The sequence below is a fragment of the Mauremys reevesii genome, linkage group 1 (genome assembly GCF_016161935.1).
Source record: "Mauremys reevesii isolate NIE-2019 linkage group 1, ASM1616193v1, whole genome shotgun sequence".
Taxonomy (NCBI): domain Eukaryota; kingdom Metazoa; phylum Chordata; order Testudines; family Geoemydidae; genus Mauremys; species Mauremys reevesii.
The window spans coordinates 246,319,157-246,339,258 of record NC_052623.1 but is presented as its reverse complement, the minus strand read 5'-3'; the positions used below and the strand labels follow the sequence as shown (position 1 = coordinate 246,339,258).

Here is a 20,102-nt window from a genome sequence, read left to right as displayed (position 1 = left end):
ACTTTTGGATAAACACACAAGTACTTCTGCTGCAAGTACTAGTGAGCTTGAATTGTGGATTCATACACATCTATACTCACCTATGTGACTGAAAATTACTTTGAGCAAATATTAAAACTGGGTTGTATATATGTAAATCTTTACTTTCCATAAACACAAAAGGGCCATACACAGGTAATAACTGAGTTCATTTAGGAGTTAAGGAGAGTTGTGTCAGATTTTTCCCCCTAGTATTTGCCTAGTTCAACCCAAACATCTTTTTCTTGTCTGGCTTCTGTGATTCATCTATTTCTATTGCAACATGTGGAGAATTTGGGAGGGAGGAACAAAACTACATGTTATCCCATGGCTTAATAGAATTGATTAACCAGCAGCTGTTAGCAGATATCTAGGGTGAGAAATCTTATCTCCCATAATATATCTCACACAAAGCCCTAGTTTCAAAGGCTTGACCACAAAATCGTAATGCAAAAGTAATGGAGGTAAATTCAAAGTGACATTTGCAGTTTGGTTTTGTATAGTTCCCTTCTAAATAGTACAACATACATCCCGTTACAGTATGTCTGGCTACAAAATTTGACATCCCTTGTTTATTTCTCACCTCTTCAAAATGTAAAAGGAAGCTGCAATAAAATCCCCGATTTCTCTCCCCACAAGCAATTTTATCTTTAGATGTTGTGCAATTCTCACTTTCATCCAGTATGTGCTAACACAAGACATTATCATTTTTGCAAGAGAAAAGATGAAAAGCTTAAATTACAGTACTGCAGAATGCCACTTAACACAGAAACTGCAGGAGAATTTCCTGTGGAATACCAATACAGGTCTGAACACACTTCATTTTATAGGAGGTGATTTTCCCTAGCAAAGGCTTCTGTAACATGTTGTATAGTTTGTTACAAAACAGTAACTCAAATAAAAGCCTTCCCCAGCTGTTAATTTTGGCCACTTGTGCCTTCAGTCACGCAAGTGCAATTCTTATTCGAGCAAACGGTAGTTGCAGTTTTGATCTGAAGCTAGAGTTTGGTCTAAGGCCACTACAGACATATCAGTATTACTCTGTTGCTCAAGGGTGTGAAAAAGCCACATCCCCTAATGAGAGAGTTATACACCCACCTAACCCCTGACTGTAGACAGCGCTGTCAACAAGAGAGAGCTTCTCCCATTAACTTAGCTACTGCCTCTCCCAGAGGTGGATTAACTACGCTGACGGGAGCAGCTCTCCCATCTTCACTAAAGTGCTACAGCAGCGTAGCTGGATTGCTGTACATGAAGACAAACCATTATGTATACATTCTCCATAGAATACTCCACCGAAGCATTTCAGCACATGCTTAACTTTAAGCCCTTGAGCAGTCCCATTGATATCAAGAGGGCTACTCAAATATTTAAACTTCAGTATATGTTTAAGTACTGTGGCAGATTGGTCCATATCTGAAATAGATTTTAAGGATTGAAAGGACAACCATCATCATCTGATCTGCATAATACAGGCCACAGAATTTCACCATATAATTCCTGCATCCATCCCAGAACACATTCTTGTATCATAACAGGTTTTTAAACTAAGCATGAATGGCTTATGAGGTTTAAGTGGAAATCCTTTCATTCTGATAACAGAATGATACATACTCTGTTGGATTTTGGTTGAAATACTGAGTTTACTTTTCAGCTATTTAAGTGAGTTTCGTTTGTGTCCTTGCTGTGGTGTGGTAAAGATGTGCCATTACTTTACTGCATTCCCAACCCCAAAGTATATTAAAGGATATATTTAACAATGTTCTAAATATTAGAAAAACTGCAGAATAAGCAGTGTAGGTAAATCCGAAATTTAGTTACTGTGGGCTGCATTCAATTCCATGTATGCCCTCCAGAACAGAACATTTTTTCTGCCAAGTCAGGTATGTCTAACTACATTGTCCATCTTGTACTCAAAAGATGACTTGGTGACAGAATCAATATCTATTCTTAAAGGAACAGTGTATTCCTAGGGATGTCTTAAGCTCTAATGTTTTGAAATAAATAAATGCATCATTTCCATGGGCATCTAAAAACAAAGAAAAGAAGGGAGTTGAGAGACCAATGGCTAATGGCCCATGAATTTAGAATAATTTGGAGTCTCAGCCACAGAAGGATATAAAATAGCAGCAATACCAAAATGCCATGATTTATAACTTCTTAACTACAAGAAGATTTCTTGGCAATGGCTTCAGTCATTCAGTTCCTAAGTGAACATTAGAATCAAAAATTCAATTCAAGTATTATATTTGGGCCAGACAGACTTTAAGCTTGGGGATATCGTTTAGATTTATTTAAAGGGCCTTCCATGTCACCATAAAGTCTCCACTGGGGAAAATAAGCTTTCAAAACACAAGGCATCTGGTAACAATATATGCCCTCATATTTTAGCATACCTATGACTGCTAAATGAAAACTGATAGCCTTTAGCATTGAAAATATGCATTGTACATACATTAAATATTTTGGTCCTCAAACATGTATTTGTCAAGGAATATTTTATTTAATTTTCAATGGGAAAAATACATGGTTTTCCTTTTTTAAAAAAATCCCTCTATTGGGAAAATTGATGAAAGAAGAAGTTTTATTAAGCTTTTTGCTTTACTATCAAACAACATTTATTTGATCTGCCATAAATGTTGCATAAAATGCATCTTGGATACCTTCGAAATTTACCTTGGAAATTCCTAGCTTGCTTATAAGCCACCAGAAAGGTTACATTTAATACTGAGAAACAAGCATAATGTTAAAGTTGGGGAAAAAAATGAAAAGAAAGGAAAGTATAGTACATCTAAGTCACATTTGAAAGCTAGAAATTAAACCATCTGTCACTGGTAACAGATTCAAGAATTTATCTTCCCAAAACCAAAATCATGCTGTAGAGTATTTACAAAAGTAAGTAAAATACCATAAAAAAAAATCAGGAAAATTGTAGACAAGAAGCAACAAACAAAATATAAGATGGTTGGAAATTTGAATCTGGCTTTAAAAAAAAACCCACACACAGATTCCACACTGCACTGGCAGACAAATAATATTAAAATTTGTTATATGCAGATAATTGTATGCTTGAGAATAAAAGTATGTTCCTGTATTTATTTTTGTAGACTACTATATTGTAAACCAGCACTTAGGGTGCATTGAAAGAATATACTATAAATCTGATACTACAACATTGCGAAAGTTAGAACACAAGTTTCCTATCTATTCTCATAAAACATAGATCAGTCACTGTGCATTTGAGAGTAATTACACCTACAGAAGCAACCTACTGAAATATAGCTAATACTTTATACATAAAGTAAGAGTTACAGATATTGAAGAGTTACAGATATTCATTTATGGAGGAGTCCTATAGAAATCAATAGGGAAGAAACAGGATACTATAGATATTAAAATAGAAGGATTAGAATAAACTCTTTAAAATCCTGTACAATTCAATAGAGAACAAAATCCTTTCTATAGAATTTTTAAACTATCCTATAGAATTTGGTTTAGCATTGTACAGGCTAGCTTAAAATGATAAAAAAAACTTCTGTTAAAATGTTATCAATTGACAAAAATCTTTGTAGTGCAATTATTTGCTACTCAGATACCATATAATAGTAGTATCACAAAATGCTGCAGAAGTTTTCAAAATGAAATGTACTTTTAACATGAAATTTCTGGAGAACTTATGTGTCTGCTTTCAGCTCTCCTGAAATTCCTTGAGTACAGCCATAGGATTAATGAGAGTTTAACAATGCACAAATTACCAGAAACATGGAACTGCTGGATAGCGTCAAACTTCACTAGCAAACTTTGAGATTATGCTTTAGCGATTGTATTAGAATATAGTATTTCCACATGTGACTAAACACTAATTATTACAGTGTAACTGAAGGTGCCATATTAAAAGCTAAAATGGATAAAATTACATACAACATCCTGCCTAGTTAGACCAATATATCAGAGAAGTATTACTAGTTATCAGTGTATGGTAGAAAAACTATACAAAGCAATGACAGACTGAAGTGTCCTGGAGATCTCACCACACGCTTTAGCAGTTAGTGGAAAAGTTGTTTCTTACTGCAATTTTTATAGAATAGTTTTTTTTAAAAAAAAGCTAACAGCACATATAATTAGTGTAGTTTTTATTAACACATGTATCTTACACACTAAAAATTCCTAACAAGCAGAAAGATGCAATGTCTGACATATCTTAAAAATCAATGTTTTTATGGCCCATTTCTGCAAACTTATTCATATGAATAGTCCTCTAGACTCCAACAAGAATATTCAATTAATAAAGCTTTCCAGGATCAGGCCCTTAGTAAGGAAAAGTGAGCTTTTATGCTTCAGTCCTGCAAACATACGTCAATAGGTAAACTTGGAGTTCAGTGCGACCTAGTGCTTCATTCTTTGACAGTTCCTGCCCTGAGTTAAGAAAGCTGATTAAATATGGTACAGTTTAGAATACACTCCATACCCAACTACTCCTAGTGTTTTCCCTGGAAAACACACTTTTAATGTATGTATGTATGTATTTTTGGATGAGTTAATATCCTAGGTGTCTGCAGTTTTTAAATGCAATTTGCAACATGCTAAGGAAGGGGGGGAAATAACCCACACACCACACAGGAGCTATTAATCAGCACCAGACCACGACACATTTTAAAAAGTTCCTTCTCTTGAATTTCACCCAAAGTATTCCTGTTATTATGTATTTTTAAATAACCACCACCTTTAGAGTAAGGGCAACTGTACAGGCAAGACTGAATCCACCTCAAACAATTCATATCTTTGCAGCCTGCAAACCTTATCCATCTTTCCACAATCTAAATATTTTACAGACGCTGTATCTTTAGGATGTTTATGCCTGAACGCTTTACTTTCTGTAGCGTGCTTTTCATTCTTTACAAGATCTGTGCCAATTTTTTTTTAAACTTGGTTTGTCTCTGAAGTCTTCAGCCAAAAGCAAAGCAAATAAAATATAATTCATCATCTTCCCCAACAAAAAGTAATCTAGTCATCTTTATAGCTGTTCACAATACTTTTAAAGTCTGCAGTAAATTTACAAGCTAAAATATCATTGTCTATAAGAAAAAGAAATTGTAATGTTTTGTATTTCACTCTCCCACAAATATACTACATAAAAAAAGCCCACCCTAATATTTATTTTGTGAATCCTTCTCCTATGATCTGTTTGCTTGGCTGGAGAATTTTGCCTGGCAAAAGTAATAAAAGTTCTAATTCAATTTCCATGTTGAAATGGATTTTAAAAAAAAAAATCAGAAACCATCTTCTTTGGGTTTACTAAGAGATATGCACTCCAACATTTAGTGTCATGGAGCTGAGTTAAAACCAGAAACGGTGAAGATAATTTAGCTACGTGAATGCCTGCTCTTCAGTGAAATGCTGCCAAAATTAAATAGGAATGAAACAGCACTTTGTAGTCATTGGTCGCTCAGCAGGGTTTGCGTAGTTAAAAACCTAAGTGAAAAGGGTGATTGACCTACATTGCTACTAGCTTAGCACAGCTGTAGTTTCATATTTTTCACTGCTTCTGAGGAAGCTCATTATTTAATGCAACTGAGTTACATTTAATTGTCAGCCTTTCATTTGACACTTTGGGCCAGATATTAGTCTCAGATGTACGGCACACATTACCATGCATCTGAAAATACCCACTGCGGCACATGTGCGCGCAAGCAGAGTAGCAATCCTTGAGATAGGGCCACGCATGCTTTGCGCCTAAAATAAGGATGTGCCCCGGGGTGCTAATGAACATGCAAAAGTCAAGTGAGCAGACAGAGTAGGCAAAAACCTTGCCACCCGAGAAGGGTAACAATAAGCAGTTTTTCATTTTAAAGTTCTTTTTGTAAAAGTTCCCTGTGAGACATAACTAAAGCATATTTCATACAACTCATACCTGTGGTTTAAGTAAGTAATAACCTTCCAGTTAACAACCAGTCTGATATGTTAACAGCCCAAGGGCTGTTAACATAACAACTGGTCATTAACTGCCATAATGACAGATTTTGAAGAGAATATCACTCTTGTAAATGGACATGCTGCCAGTCAGAATGGAGTACAGATTGGGATAGGTCGATACATTAAGAGGTCATTTCACATTTCTGAAGAAAAACTGTTTGTATTAATAGTACGTTCCATTTATTATAATTGGATGCAAAAATATAAGAGTGAACCTAAATTCCTTAAATTAAGTCTTCATTTCTTAACCTAAGAGTGTGTGAGCAGGAGACAGAAGCCTGCAGGGAAACTATATTCTGCATCTCATTTTCATGGAAAGTTATTTCTAATACTGAGCCCTTTCTTTATACAAGAAAATTTACTTCCTGGTTAACAGAATAGGGCTCATTCCTGCAGCACCCACCCCAACTGCCCCTCTAATTGATATGAATTGTCCCTCTGAAGTCACTGGGACAACTCATATGTTTAAGGATGAGGCCACCAATGAATCCTCTGGGACGTAGCTTGTTACATCTTACTACAGAGACGTCCCCTGCTTAGAAAGGGGAAGTAAAATTAGTTTATCATCATTAACTGGGAGAGTAAGTTTGAATAGAGTTCAGGAGTTCCAGATATTCAAGGAGGTTATATAGTGCCAATCACAATGATATCAAGGTGCTGATACTGAGAAACTACTACTTTTCAGAGTACACTCAAGATTTGAAGAAGGGTGAAAGACAGGAAGCCTCCCTGCAAACAACCTCCTTCCCCCAGTTTGATAATCGAACCATGTAAAGCATACAGAGTGGCTCCATTATTGCTTATAGAATTTCTGGAATGGATGTCTTATTGAAAAACAATGAACAGAAAGAGAAATTGTTAAACTATTTTTACTCTTTTAGTATCATTGAAGTCACATATCCTCTAGAGGGCACCACATAAATTAATAGGAAGCTACAACAATTTTATATGTAATTGACCACAACTCTGTTTACAGTTAAAATAAAAGATTGTAAGAGGATCGTTTGAAGCTGTAATCTAACCCGAATCTGTTCATTAGTACAAAGTAATTTATTCTTCATATTCATATCAAATAAGTTTTCATATTTTTGTAAACTATTTGCCTATAATGCTAGAGAACAACTAGCTTCTTCATTAGCATTATAATGAAGATTACTTGTACAGGTTCACTGCATAAGTAAATAAGGCGGCAATGAGGAATACGACTATCTGCAATTACCTTAAGTGCATCAGTTTGAAGTTTAGTGTAAATACAAAGTTTGAGTCTATGCACTCGCAAATATCACTACAGAATAAGCACCAGGACTAGATTTTAATGAATCCACAGCCAGATGAAATATTTAAACCTGACAATAACACAATTTATCTCCCCTGTTGGTTGTAGTTACACTAATCAGAAAAGCAAATACTGTGTATAGATGATAAACTGACTTACATGCAGGTTTCAAGTGTGGTTATATTCAGACAAATGACTATGTAGAAATGGGGTCCCTTCCTACTGGCATATTAGGTCAAATGATCTTCAAGCTCAATCTACTGGCAAACCAAGTTTTCCACTCGAGCTAGCCGTGCAGAGCCCAAGCAGCCATAGAACAAGTCTGCACCACAAGGTTCTAGTCTGCACCACAAAACAGAACCGTCTTGATCATTTTTTGCTGTTGATTTGAGAGGCACAGGGAACACATCTTTATTTCAAGATCCCAAATTTGCTTAACTCACTGACAGCAAATACAAAGACACCGATAAACCTGTAACTTCATCATGGCTTTTTCCATGTGACTTTTTTCACTACTGCATAATCATTTGAAATGGGGGTGGGGGGCCTTAAAAATTAGTTTGAAAAAATCAGGAGAAGCTAGATTGTCACCAGGAAAGAAGCTGTTTTTCTGCATTTTGAGACCACGGCCATGAGCATATGACTGACAGTTGTATATTAATTCCTTTAGATATGGTTTCCAGCCTTTTCAAGCAACTGTACCAATTTGTTAGAATAAGACCTCACGAGGTACTTCACTGGCACCCTCACCACAAGAATCTCAGGGTCCAAACTCTATGCTGAGCTCCGCCGCACCTGTGCTAGACTATCTTGCATTCAGTTCAGTGTTCTCAAACCTGTAATGGTGGGCTTCACAAGGAAAACCACACCACATTACACAAGACTGCGTTTGAAGCGCCTCAATCTGTATCGCAGGTCAGAGAGTGCATAACTGAATGGGAGGTACCAAGCAGCAGCACAGAGCTCACACCTGTGTTCTCCTCCCACAATCGGATCATCATTAAGGCAGGGAGATGTAATGAGGCCAGCCAGTTGAGTACCAGTCATCACCATTACAGTATTTCACATTAATTTGTGTTGCTACATTTTTCTGGGGTATACGGCCATTTTAGACATACTACCTAATCTATTTTAGGTCTTTTCTGCAGAGTGGGGTAATGGGTTTTACAAGGGTGAGAGTTCTAACACGCACTTAACATATTGTACATTAATGGGTCTGCGTAGACTTTGCTGGGGTGCACTTAAGGGTCCCTAGTGCATGTCAACGTAGCACTGTTTTAAACAGCACTACTTTAAAACACACCAGCACAGTCTAAGTGAACCAATTAATCTGCAACATATTAGTGCGCTTTACAGATGTAGATCTCTGCACTTTTGTTATAAGAGGTAGAAAGGATTCCTCCAAGTTAAGGGCAGAAGAACCGCAGAGTGAGAAAGCTACAATGCTTACACTCTCCTCTAAATAGAAGGCTTCAGACTCCAGTGTTGTCAGGCTGACAGCTATACATTTTACACTGAACACTATACTTTAAGAAGGTACGCAGTGGGTTACTTCAAGTCAAAGTATTTTCTCTATCATGGCATTTGTTTTATCTGTGCAGTACTTAAAATATAGTACTGGGCGAAGATTTTATAGCAGTCAGGTGTTTATTGTTCCAAGGTCTGTCTCTGTGTAAGAAAGATTGAACAGGACTACAATGCTTACATGCTAGACAACCATAACTCCCCCCTCCTACCTCAGGTAGTCTCTGCGACAAAGGATAAGGTTGGCTTTGGTGTACAAGGTGGAGCCCACCTCCCCCAAACGACAGTCACAGCAAGCACACTTCAGGCAGTCCTCATGCCAATATTTGTCCAGGGCTTTTAGAAGATACCTGTCCTTGATCTTACGGTTGCAGCCAGCACAACCTTTCGGCTTGGTGTCTGGCTGGACTGAGAGCATTTGTATACCTGAAATAAAACAAATGAGACAGAAGAATGAGATCAACAACTGTCTCCCCTTCACAGATGTGAATTTTTCTTCCTAATGCATAAAGAGACAGCTCTTTAGATGAAGCACACGATCTAAATAGTTAATATCACATTGACAATAGCATTAATATTCCTTTAATCTAAATGGTTAGTGCAGATCTCGTCTAGGTTCCTTACCTTCTCCCTAACATCCCTGCCTTCTCAGTCACTTGGCAAAAATTGCTATATAATGGGTTAAAAAAAATCAATTAATAGAATTTTGACATTTTTATAATGGCCAGAAATTTGAACAAATCTGAGGAAGAGCTGAATCAGAAGCCAAAAAAAAAATCCTGAATTTGATAATACTTCGTACTAGACACATCCAAATGATTCACAAATATTAAGCACGAGTGCTCCCAATTTTATAGGTGGGAAAACTGAAGCAATTAGGGAGGTACAAGTCTAGTTTTTTCAAGAGTGCTCAACATTTGGGGCCAGATTTCTGGGTGCTCAGTTCCCATTTAGGCACCTAAAGAAAGTGCCAGCTAGTGAAAATTAGGAGGTGCTGAGAATTTTTTCCTCTGTGAGCACTTTTCATCCAGACTAAATAGCATCAAAGCTTTATTAGCTTCAAAATGACCTGCACAAGGTCAGTGATTCACTGGCAAGATCAACAGAATCCACTTCTCCTGATTTCCCAGCTCTGGCCAGTACACAGTGCTATAGAACAAGACCATTTTATGAACTAACACCTGCTATAACAAACATTCCTAAAGAGAAGTAAATGGAAATATTATAGCTTTAGATAAAACAGTGAATGCCACTTATGAGATGTTGAGTGGCTGACATCTACTTGTAAGGAGGGGGAATAGATGGCTATGAGAACTGGAAATGATACTATGGGCTTGTCTACACTTATTGGGGGATCAATGTGCGGCGATAGATGCATCAGCAGTCAACTTAGCGGGTCTACTGAAGACCCGCTACAATCGACCGCAGATCACTGTCCCATTGACTCCTGTACTGCACCTGAATGAGAAGCACAAGGGGAGTCGACGGGAGAGCATCTCCTGTTGACATAGCATAGTGTGGACCCCACGGTAAGTAGAGCTCAGTACATCAACTTCAGCTATGTTATTCATGTAGCTAAAGTTGCTTAACTTAGATCGATCTCCCCCCATAGTATAGATAAGGCCTTAGTTGCTGTATCACCAAGGACACAATCAGGAGTAGGACCCGACTGCACTAGTTTTAACAGTGCACAGGGTAAAAACACATCTGCCCCCGAAGACCTTGAAAATGAATGTCTCTAGGTTACTAGTTTGAATCCCCACCCCAGATTGGCATAGTTATCAGACTTGTCCTTTAAAATCCAAGTATTTCTCTTCCCTGCCCCCAGCATCTCAAAGTCCTCCCATTTTAAACATCTAACAGGGCTACGTTATTGCTCCTTGCCTTACAGCAGGCAGGCAGCAGAGAAAGAGCAAGAGAGCATGCACCACACACACACCCCCCTATATTTTTTCCAGTGTTTCAAGCCAAGCCTATAAGTTTATGTATTTTTAATAAGAGTGCACCCAATTATAAATATTACAATCAGTTTCTCACAGCCAAATGTGAAAGATCCGAGCAATATAATGAAACCCCAACCCAGAAACAAGTGTTATTACGCACACTCATTGCTCTCCCTCCTCAGGCAGAGATTGGGAAAATAGTAGGGCTCTGCTCCATGCCTTGAAGGTCAGATGTGGACTCTGTGAGAGCAATGAAGGAAAGCAGCATCCAGAGTTATGGACTCTTCACCAAGGATACCCTACCACATACTGTTATAAAAGATGGGGACTGCAAAATTTAGCTTATCAGATGATCTCAATTGTTGCGGTAACATACCAGGAGGCAGAAGCAGTCTGAGGTAGCTATAATCTCTTACCTAGTTCAGGTTAAGCTAACACAAGCCAACAGGAAGCCAGTGTAGACTTTGAAACACTGTTATAAGATACCTTTATGGCTGTCACTGCTAAGACAAGCTGCTGCATTCTGTGCCAGCTGTAGATTCCAAGTGGTCTTTAAGTGTAGTTGCAAGGAGAACATACGGTTACTGCAGTCTGCACAGATTCTAGATCCCATTAAGAGGCTTTTTGGGGGGCCAGAGGGAGTAAGATTTAAGTTTTACCTCAGAAGCTCTGTGGTCACTGAAGTTAGAACACTAATCCCCACTCACACTGTGGCATGCCCCCGTTCCCCTGCCATCTATTAGTCATTTGTTAGATTAACATATCATTACATGGAAAGTACTTAGTATGTAACACAAAGCAACCCAAAATACAACAGTGCTAATTTGAGATGTCAACAGCTCATAAATACTGAACAATTTTATTTTTCTGTCTCTGTGTATTGCGTCTCCCCCCTCCCCCCCCGGAACTGTAGCATCTCTCAATTAATTGATCTTCATGGCTCCCAGTAGGTATATGGACATAATCCCCGTTTTACATATGGGGAACTGAGGCACAGATTAAGTGACTTTTCCAAGGTCACATGGGAAGCCCACAGCAGCAGAGCCAGAAAAAAAAATTCAGATCACTCATGTCATATGCCAGTGCCTTAAGCACTGTCTATGGCACCTTACACCCTGCTCCGCCACCCACAAGCAGCATGCATAGAGCACTACTTAAATATAGCCATGAATGGTGGGTAAAGGCAGCAGTCAAACAGCACACAGAACACCTTTAAAGAACTTGTGTCAAGAACACTGGAGAAAATACCTTATGGAAAAATCCCACTGGATATTTAATACCCACTCAGAGTAAAGAGAAACCTCAGCATTTAACGTTTCCTCTGAAATAAGCATTTGTTAAATATCGGTGCCATTCATGGCTTTGCACAAGGCAGTCTCCAAACCACATACACAATATAAACCAATGAAAAGAGACTGATGAACAAGCAGCCTAAATTACTTGGAATTTGGTTTAAAAAGTTCAGAAGGATGAAGGACTGTAGAGGACTTGAAACTTTAGCTTGAGGGAATCCAGGTTAAATAAGGAGCTAAGATAGCTAAGGGCTTTAAAATATATATCTTAAATGTAAAAATTTTCACTTGATAGGTAACCATGGTAGAAAATCCAGGCTGGCAGTCTCTGATCCTAATTGATCAAACCAGCGAGCAAATGTCCTTTTGCAGTCTGAAGTGAACAAACTGCAAGAACCGATGCAAGGCTCAAAAATCTGAGAGCATTAAAATAATCAAACCTCATGATTCCCCAAAGGCTTGTCTGAGGTCATCATGTTATAAGTAAAGGTGTGGCCTGCAGTGTCTTCCAACTGGAGGAGTACATAGAAAATGTGATGCAAAAGTAAGGACATGGTCAAAGGCTACATCAAGATTTTTAACTGTATTCACAGCTCCCTTCTCATGTCTCTGCTTCAGTGATTCGGGAGAACGTCCTCATGCCCCAACCCACTGACCCCACCTGTTTTCTTGGGGCTGAGGTAAAGGTGGCTCAGATGCATCCAACTGGCAAGATCTATCTTCTCATGAGGACAACACTTGTAGGGTCCATTGGGGGGGAAGGAGAGATTTTTCACAACAGCTGCATTAGATTGAAGCCTCATCCCTTTTGGTGAAAATTAATCCAATGCAATTGATGTTTAACATTACTTGGAAATAAATTTCAAGCATTTTAGTAATTTTTCTCTAAAAGTCCTCCTTAGGGCCTGACCTGTATGTCACCCCTCCCCCCCAGGGGAGAGAGGGGGGGGGAAAAAGGGTATTGGCAGTGCTTGGTAGACTCTTAGGATACTCCCCCCTCCTCTTTCTAAACCCTGGACAATTTCTGTCCCCTCATTTCTAGGGAAGAGTTTCCATTTTTTTTTCCCTGTTGTGTGGGTCACATTAACATAGATGGTCTCATGGATAAGCTCTCACCCATTAAGGATCCCATACGATCCCTATGGCAACTACAGCAATTGCTTACATGGAAAGTGATCAATTACATTAAAAGATGTCCAAAAATATATTAGTCTGAAATAAAGAGTGCCAGCATCTTACGGTCAGCCAGCTCGCCCTGGACCACTGTCTGGATCCTTTTGTTCTAAGGAAGAACCGCAGGACTCCCTGTGGATACAGTCACCAACAAACACACTGTTTGACTGGTTGTTGCTGAAGGGTGTACATTACTTCCGCTAGTTCTAGGGCACAAGCTACTGTGATCAGCCTTTCCAAACCACACTCAGCTCAGTGAGTTGAGCACCTGATCTGTAAAATTAAAACCAAGGTTTCCCTACACAGCACTACCCATTATCTATCACAGGTCTATAGTCTAGACTGATCACAATCACTGACCCCAGTTTGCCACTCTCAAATTAACATTTCTTAGTAGTCCAGTATACTATCATGGATTTTTTAATTTATTTATTTATTTTAAGTCACAGCAGATAGCACAGCTTTGTAGGTTGAAGAAATTTCCTAGACACCATCTTCTACCCTTTGAACTCCTGGGGAAAGGTAAGAGAAGATTTCTATCTTCTGATTTACCAATTCCTGGACTTTACCCTGGTCTGCCATAACCAAATCCTTCAAAATGACTCATTCCCATTCTTTTTATTTGGAATGTACTGTGAAATGGCTGTCAATTTGTGGATATGAACTTCACAAAAGGAGGAGAAGAGTGGAAGGGGGGGGAAATAGGCTCCTGAAAATAGAGTATACAGCGAAGAATAGATAAATAAATCAAATCTCACTCCAACTGTATAACCATTACTTACCCTCTTCCTCAATTTGAGGGAAACAAGTATTTGGTGTACGCTAGAGTATTTGCAATGCAGACTTAATATTTGCAATGAAGATCGGTGCCCACATTGTGGAAGGTGCTGGACAGAACATACTGTTCTTCCCTAACAGTTGATATTTAGTCTTAAACTAAAAGTATCAGTCAGAGGCTAAGCATCTGACTTTTCCGTGCTTATTCTGCACTGGTTCATTAGAACACTTAGGGCTACATTTTGCCCTTGGCTAGGCACAGCTCCTACCAATATCAATGGGCTATACCTCACAAAGGGCCAAGTTTTGCCTGTGTTTTAAAAAGACTAGTTTGGATAACTTAAGTAATTTTAAAATTAAAGAATTTTCAAATAAAATACACAAAACCAACAAAAGAATTAAAGATTCTCGGGAGGGGGAAAACCCAAAAATGTTTTCAGGGTAGCTGCCGCACCCCCTAGCTTGACCGAGTTTCCGTCATATACAGGGTTTACCGTTTGGTTCAATGGCTTAGCGCCCCCAGTACACAAATTGTTCCAGCTCCCCTGCTTTTCAGATGCCCCAGATGCTTGTAGTCACACACTTACAAAGCAGCCAACGGCTTCTCTCCCAACCATTCAGGAGAAAAGAAGATACACTAGTGTTAAAAGAAGTTAAGTGTTCATAAACTGAGATACATTTCATAACTTGCTTACAGCACATGAGGAGTCATAACTAGTTTGAGATTGGCATGTGAATTGTTCTGTGGAAAATTCTTATTGCCTCCGAGACCCTGCTATTCCGAGTTATTTGACAGGTTAAGGGAAATCATAATTAAAAAGAGAGACAAATAATAGCCTGTGCAGTGTGGTGCGCAGAAATAAGTAGAACCATTTCATTTAAACTCTGGTGAGCTTTTAATTGCCTGGATTGCATTGTGAACCAGCACAACGGTTGATTGCTTCCATTATGCTCTCTTGTTCTGTGCCATTCATCCGCACAGTCTCAGCTTCTGTAGTTAACACAACAAAGTAACCGCAACTCCATAACACCCAGGGTTTTTTTTTTTTTAAATGAAAAAAGTAAGGTTTTTGAGTACTGTGAACGTGGATTCTTGTGTGTACTTTTGAGCTAATTTTGCTATAGTAAATAACAAAACTTCACTCGCGCTTCTAAAGACATGTATGAATCAGATTTTGGGGGGGGGGGTGAATGCTGGGAAGGGGGAAGTGGGCAGAAGAGAAGGGGAGGTTAGATGGATGCTAAAATAGGAACTCAGTCCCACAGCTGGGAGCACTGACACAGATTAAAAAATTTGGCCAACATGGCCTTTCGATTGCCAGGAGACACCAAACAAAAGATTCCCCCCTCCCCTTTTGAAAGCTAGATTGGGCCTAAAAGGTTGTTTCTCTCTCTTCATTGGCCCAGAGCATCCCAGCAGGCTGTAGCCCCCTGAGGGACAACAATGCAAATAGATGTCCCCCTGATCTCAGGGACTGGAACTGCTTAACTGTGTTCCTACCCCTACAGCCCCCCCCCTTTTTTTTTGGAGCAATGATGCTGGGAACCAATTTGATTCCCTTTTTCTCCAATGCAGCTGCAAGGCTCAGAGATACTGACATTTTTCCACTCTTATCAGTTTAATTACAGTTACCATGGCAGCAAAGTGCTAGTGCTTGGCAAAGGCCAACAAGAGATTTGCAAGACTGAGTTCAATTTTGATGCAGCTCACATGCAAAATAAAAAAAAATAAGAAACATACATACACTATACAACAAAGGATCCCTTTTGGAGTTAGACACTCAAGCCTTTTGTGCTAATTCCTTTTCAAGCCACACAGGGATGGGGCAAGGGGTTGCAAGAGAATGTACAATATTTGTTGCACCTAGCAAGATTAATTGGCTTAAGCAGCAGTACTACAAAACTGTTCAAGGAAGCAATATTTCAGATCTCTTTAGAACACACACACGCTACAGCAACATATTTAGAAAGAGAAATCAGCCTTTTCAACACTCCCAGAGTGCGCACCGTTGATGCTAAATACAAACTAAGACACGAGATCGAAACCTTACCAAAACTTTTCTCCTTTTTCTGCATGAGTTGACTTAAGAGTGCCTAGATAGCGCCTTTTCACTGAGCACCAAATCCCAGCCAAAGTAGCAAGTGTTTCCCCAGTTTGGGTCAAACGAGGAGCCTTATGCGCTGCAGCCAGACACACACACCAGACAGCCGAAGCTGGGCTATTGTGCAGGCACTTTGGAGACTGGGGTGGGGGGGGGGGGGGGAAGAAGGTGGAGGTTAGGGGACTGGTGGAACAAACACAAGCCAGCCACTTGCAATGTAGCAGTGTGCAAAATGATGGCGAATGACAAAACCACATGCTTCCCCTAACTCTGTCCGTAATCCTATAATCCCAGCGGTCTCTTTTAGCTTCGTGGTAACAAATGGATTTGATTAAACTGTCACATGCAGCGTTAGCCTACCATATCATGTTCAATATGAAAAAGATCATAAATAGATCTAGTATTTCATAACACCAATCTGGCTACCCTTTCTGCCCCCCCACCCCCCGCTCCATACATACCTCATGTAAAAATATACTGGGAAGCAGGCTGATGCAGTGTATTACCCCCTGTGTATTTGGCATTTCACTATTCCCTCCTCTCACCCCATTTGCTTTGCCTTAACAAGCAAGCAAAAAAACAAACATCCATTTGTGGCAATGGAGGAGTGGTAATTGCTGGACCCCATCTCAAGGGTTCAAAATAATAACAGAGCCAGTTACAAATTAAACTGTTCTAAAGGGAGGTGCTGGGATTAAAGCAGAGGGGGAAAACCGTCCACCTGCTCCCCGATCATTGAGACTACATTTCGAGACGCTCTGGAAGGAAAAATAATGTGGAAATTGCTGCAGTTTCATTGTTAACTTTGACTGCTGTTTCTCCAGACATTCAGCTGCGCGGGTCTCGCTCAGCATCCTCCGATTGCATGTATTTCATGTCTCATCATTAAAATAATGAAGCCTCACATGATTTAAACAAAACAGTCTCGGCAGAGCTGCAGCTTGAGTGAAAGTTGCAGTGCAGAGACGAATGAGTCTGTGTGTGTTGCAGCCCCAGTTTATGACTCATTAGGGGAGAGAGAGATGCGCGCACACATAAATGACCCAAAGCTTGTGTATACAGTCGCCTCACTTACCTTCTCAATTAAGCGATACAGGGGGAGGCAGTTCAATAAGCACAGTGGCTGCTTTGTAGCTTTTCTCCTTGGGAAAGGTCAAAAAGAAGCATTGTTTGGGGGAAAAATATAGGGATGAGCGGGAGAGATTGGGGGGAGGGGGAGAAGAGAGCTCGCTATTCTTTTAAGTTTAAAATAATGAGGTCCTCAAGGATCCGCCAAGTAATTGTGTTGACCGCATCCGAGCTACAGGTGTCCTCCTTTTAGTATCTTGCAATCCAAGGCTGTCTCTCGCCGTCCTGGCTGAAGACAACTTACCTAAAAGCAGCGTGTGAGGAGCCGCGTTGAATGAAGTCAGGGCTTTATCAGCTGCAAAATGCAATCCCTTACCAGCCAGACATAATACAGCAAAAGAAAAGGTCACTCGGTTATTACTGAGCCAGCAGAGCCCAAGCAGCTCTCGTGGAAGACCACAGAGAAAGCAGCTCCCTTCCGATTTAAGGCTATTTACCTCTCTTCCCTCACCACACCCCCCCTTCCTCTTTCTCCCCCCTCCCGTTCTGCAGCTCACTCAAGTACAGCCGCCCTCGGAAAGTGCAAAGCAGCCAGGAGACAGATTGGGCTTTGTTGGTAATTTCCCATGGTGAAAATTTACAAGCCGGAGAGTGCAGTCAGCAAAACCACATGCATATGCTAGACACAAACACCAGGGACAACCTCACACAAAAAGTGACCTCTACAGAAGCCATTCAGCATCAGCCCTCCAGAAACAGACTCAGGAAAGAGAGGGAGCGTGCACCCCCCCCCACCCCCCAAAAAAGTTGCCCAGGCAAAACAGAAGCGGGGGAGGGGGGGAGGCAAGAGACACATATCTCTGGCGCTATTAATTAATCCCAGGAAAGACCCTTAAGGTGAAAGTGAAAACCCATTCAATACTAACTCTACGCTGCCAAAATGGGATTTTCAGAACTGCTTGAGAGCTCCAGTGTTGTAGTTCCTTCCTCAGCTGGTTCCTAACTTTCAAGCATATCTCCAAACTCCCAATCAGACCTGCCAAGGGGCTCGATCTACCAGTACTCACATTGGGCACCGCTTGGCATATGCCACCTTAAATTATTGTTTAAACTGACTGCCCATGTCTCAGGATAATCCCCCAGTGAACTCGTCTCTCTGTATGGGATGCCCAGCCCAAAATCTAATGCGAGATCTCACTCTATGCTTAAAGGGTGGAGGGACAGAATCAAATGTTTAAATCTACTTGACCAGAAGCCAGACCGACCAAAATAAATAAATAAATAAATAAAATAGGTATGGCATACTTGGCTAATGAGCTTTGTAACCGTGACTGAACGCTTCTTGGCTTTCTATAATAAAAGATGTTGAGCCTAGTCTACTGTAAATAAAGTAAAAAAAAAATCCACAGCATCTTCCTTTAAGAGCCATCTGCACTTGGAGAAAGACCAGATTAAGAATTTGTGAAGCCAGTTTTCAGACTTCAAAGTGATTCTCTGTTGTCTGCTATTAGGAGCACCACACTAGATTTCCACAAAGCTTTGAAAGATGTCAGCTTACAACATACCCTAAATTTGAATGACACTCATATTATGGAAGTCTTTCAAGCCCCAAGGTTTAAAAGCATTGAAGTACTCTGCCACCATCCCCTCCCCCCATATAATCCAGCAGTTCTAATAAAAAAAAAGTCAAATCAACCTAGTAAATGCACACGCTTTGGGGGGTGGGGGCACACTTAGATAACTTCAGTACCTGTGAGTATTCCTGATTCTGTTGCCCTCCTCTCGCTAAATGGGATGGGACCAAACTCAGCCACAACCAACCTGAGCAAGCTCCCGAAAAGCACAGTCAGAGGCAGCAGATAAATAAAAGCCCCTTCTGTTGATATGATCTGCAGAGAAAAGCAAGACTCGCCAGAAACCTGCCTTTCTCGTGCACGCACCCATACGCTCAGCGAGCAGACGCACTTCCCTGTGTTTATAGACTACTTCTGCTACCACACCACTCTGAAAATACAGCAGTGTGAGTGTGTCTCTCGCTCGCGCTCAGCCAATGCACTCCGAGAAGAAGAGAGGGAGGGAGAAGTTGTGTGGGGAAAAGGGAGAAATAAAATCAAAACAAATGGTACAGCTAATGAGGACAATTAAATTAATTATGTTCAAGGAGATGAGATTTTTTTCCCCCTCCAACTGTATGATCTGTTACCCCTCGCTGGCAACTGCTGCTCTGTAATTCATGGCAACTGATTAGTGCATCTATGCAAATCTTTGTTTAAATCATTCAACTAATTAAATGATGGGATTATTCCTCTGCCTACGGTGACATCATTCGCAGTAATTAGTACTCTATTTGGACTGTGGCAATAAGATACCCGATGTCAACACTAACCTGCAGAGACATTAACCACGTTGTCACTTTTTTTGTGTGTGCGCGCAAGGGACAAACACCCAGATCTAATTGCATCTTTCCAGCCCTCCCCGCCCCCCCAAAAATATTTTTTTTAAAAAAATTAGTGAATAATATGCCAAACCACATGTGTAAAGGAATAAAATGGAATAGTTAACATTCAGCTCCACGCCATTCATTTCCCCCTAAAATGTAATGATAATTAGATGGGTCATAAAATGCTCTTCTTTTCATTATGACTGATGAAATGCATTAAAGCTGACAGGGTATTACCTGACAGTAATTAGGTTTTGTCATGAATTAAATTATTTGAAAGCAGGCTATCTCCCCAATCATGCAATTTACAGCAAGATTTTTTTTTAATCTGTGCTGCAGAAGAGAGAAAGAGATAGAAAATAGCAGTTTTTCTCTTCATAATCATATGAATTATTCACAAAAAAAATCATCAGAAAAAAAATCGTGCAGATGAAGAGGCTTGCCACTTAATGTACTGCACAGATGTGATCATCAGCGGTTGCCGACAATGAAATATACAAGTGCACACAAAAGTGA

General features: G+C 40.0%; 1 protein-coding gene across 16 annotated transcripts in view; it reads right to left on the bottom strand.

The window, feature by feature from the left end:
* The window catches only part of LMO3 (LIM domain only 3), an 86,657-nt gene that overhangs the window by 60,987 nt on the left and 5,568 nt on the right, over positions 1–20,102 (bottom strand). For 10 of the 16 annotated variants that reach the window (XM_039520318.1, XM_039520309.1, XM_039520314.1 and 7 more), the window contains one exon: positions 9,004–9,217. In XM_039520318.1, the coding sequence (XP_039376252.1) occupies positions 9,004–9,209 (206 nt within the window). In that variant the 5' untranslated portion in view covers positions 9,210–9,217. Of the gene's footprint in view, positions 1–9,003; positions 9,218–16,027; positions 16,138–17,153; positions 17,416–17,450; positions 17,584–18,896; positions 19,041–19,069; positions 19,095–20,102 lie in introns of those variants that run through there. The other 6 variants (XM_039520322.1, XM_039520325.1, XM_039520327.1 and 3 more) reach the window with 6 other exon arrangements.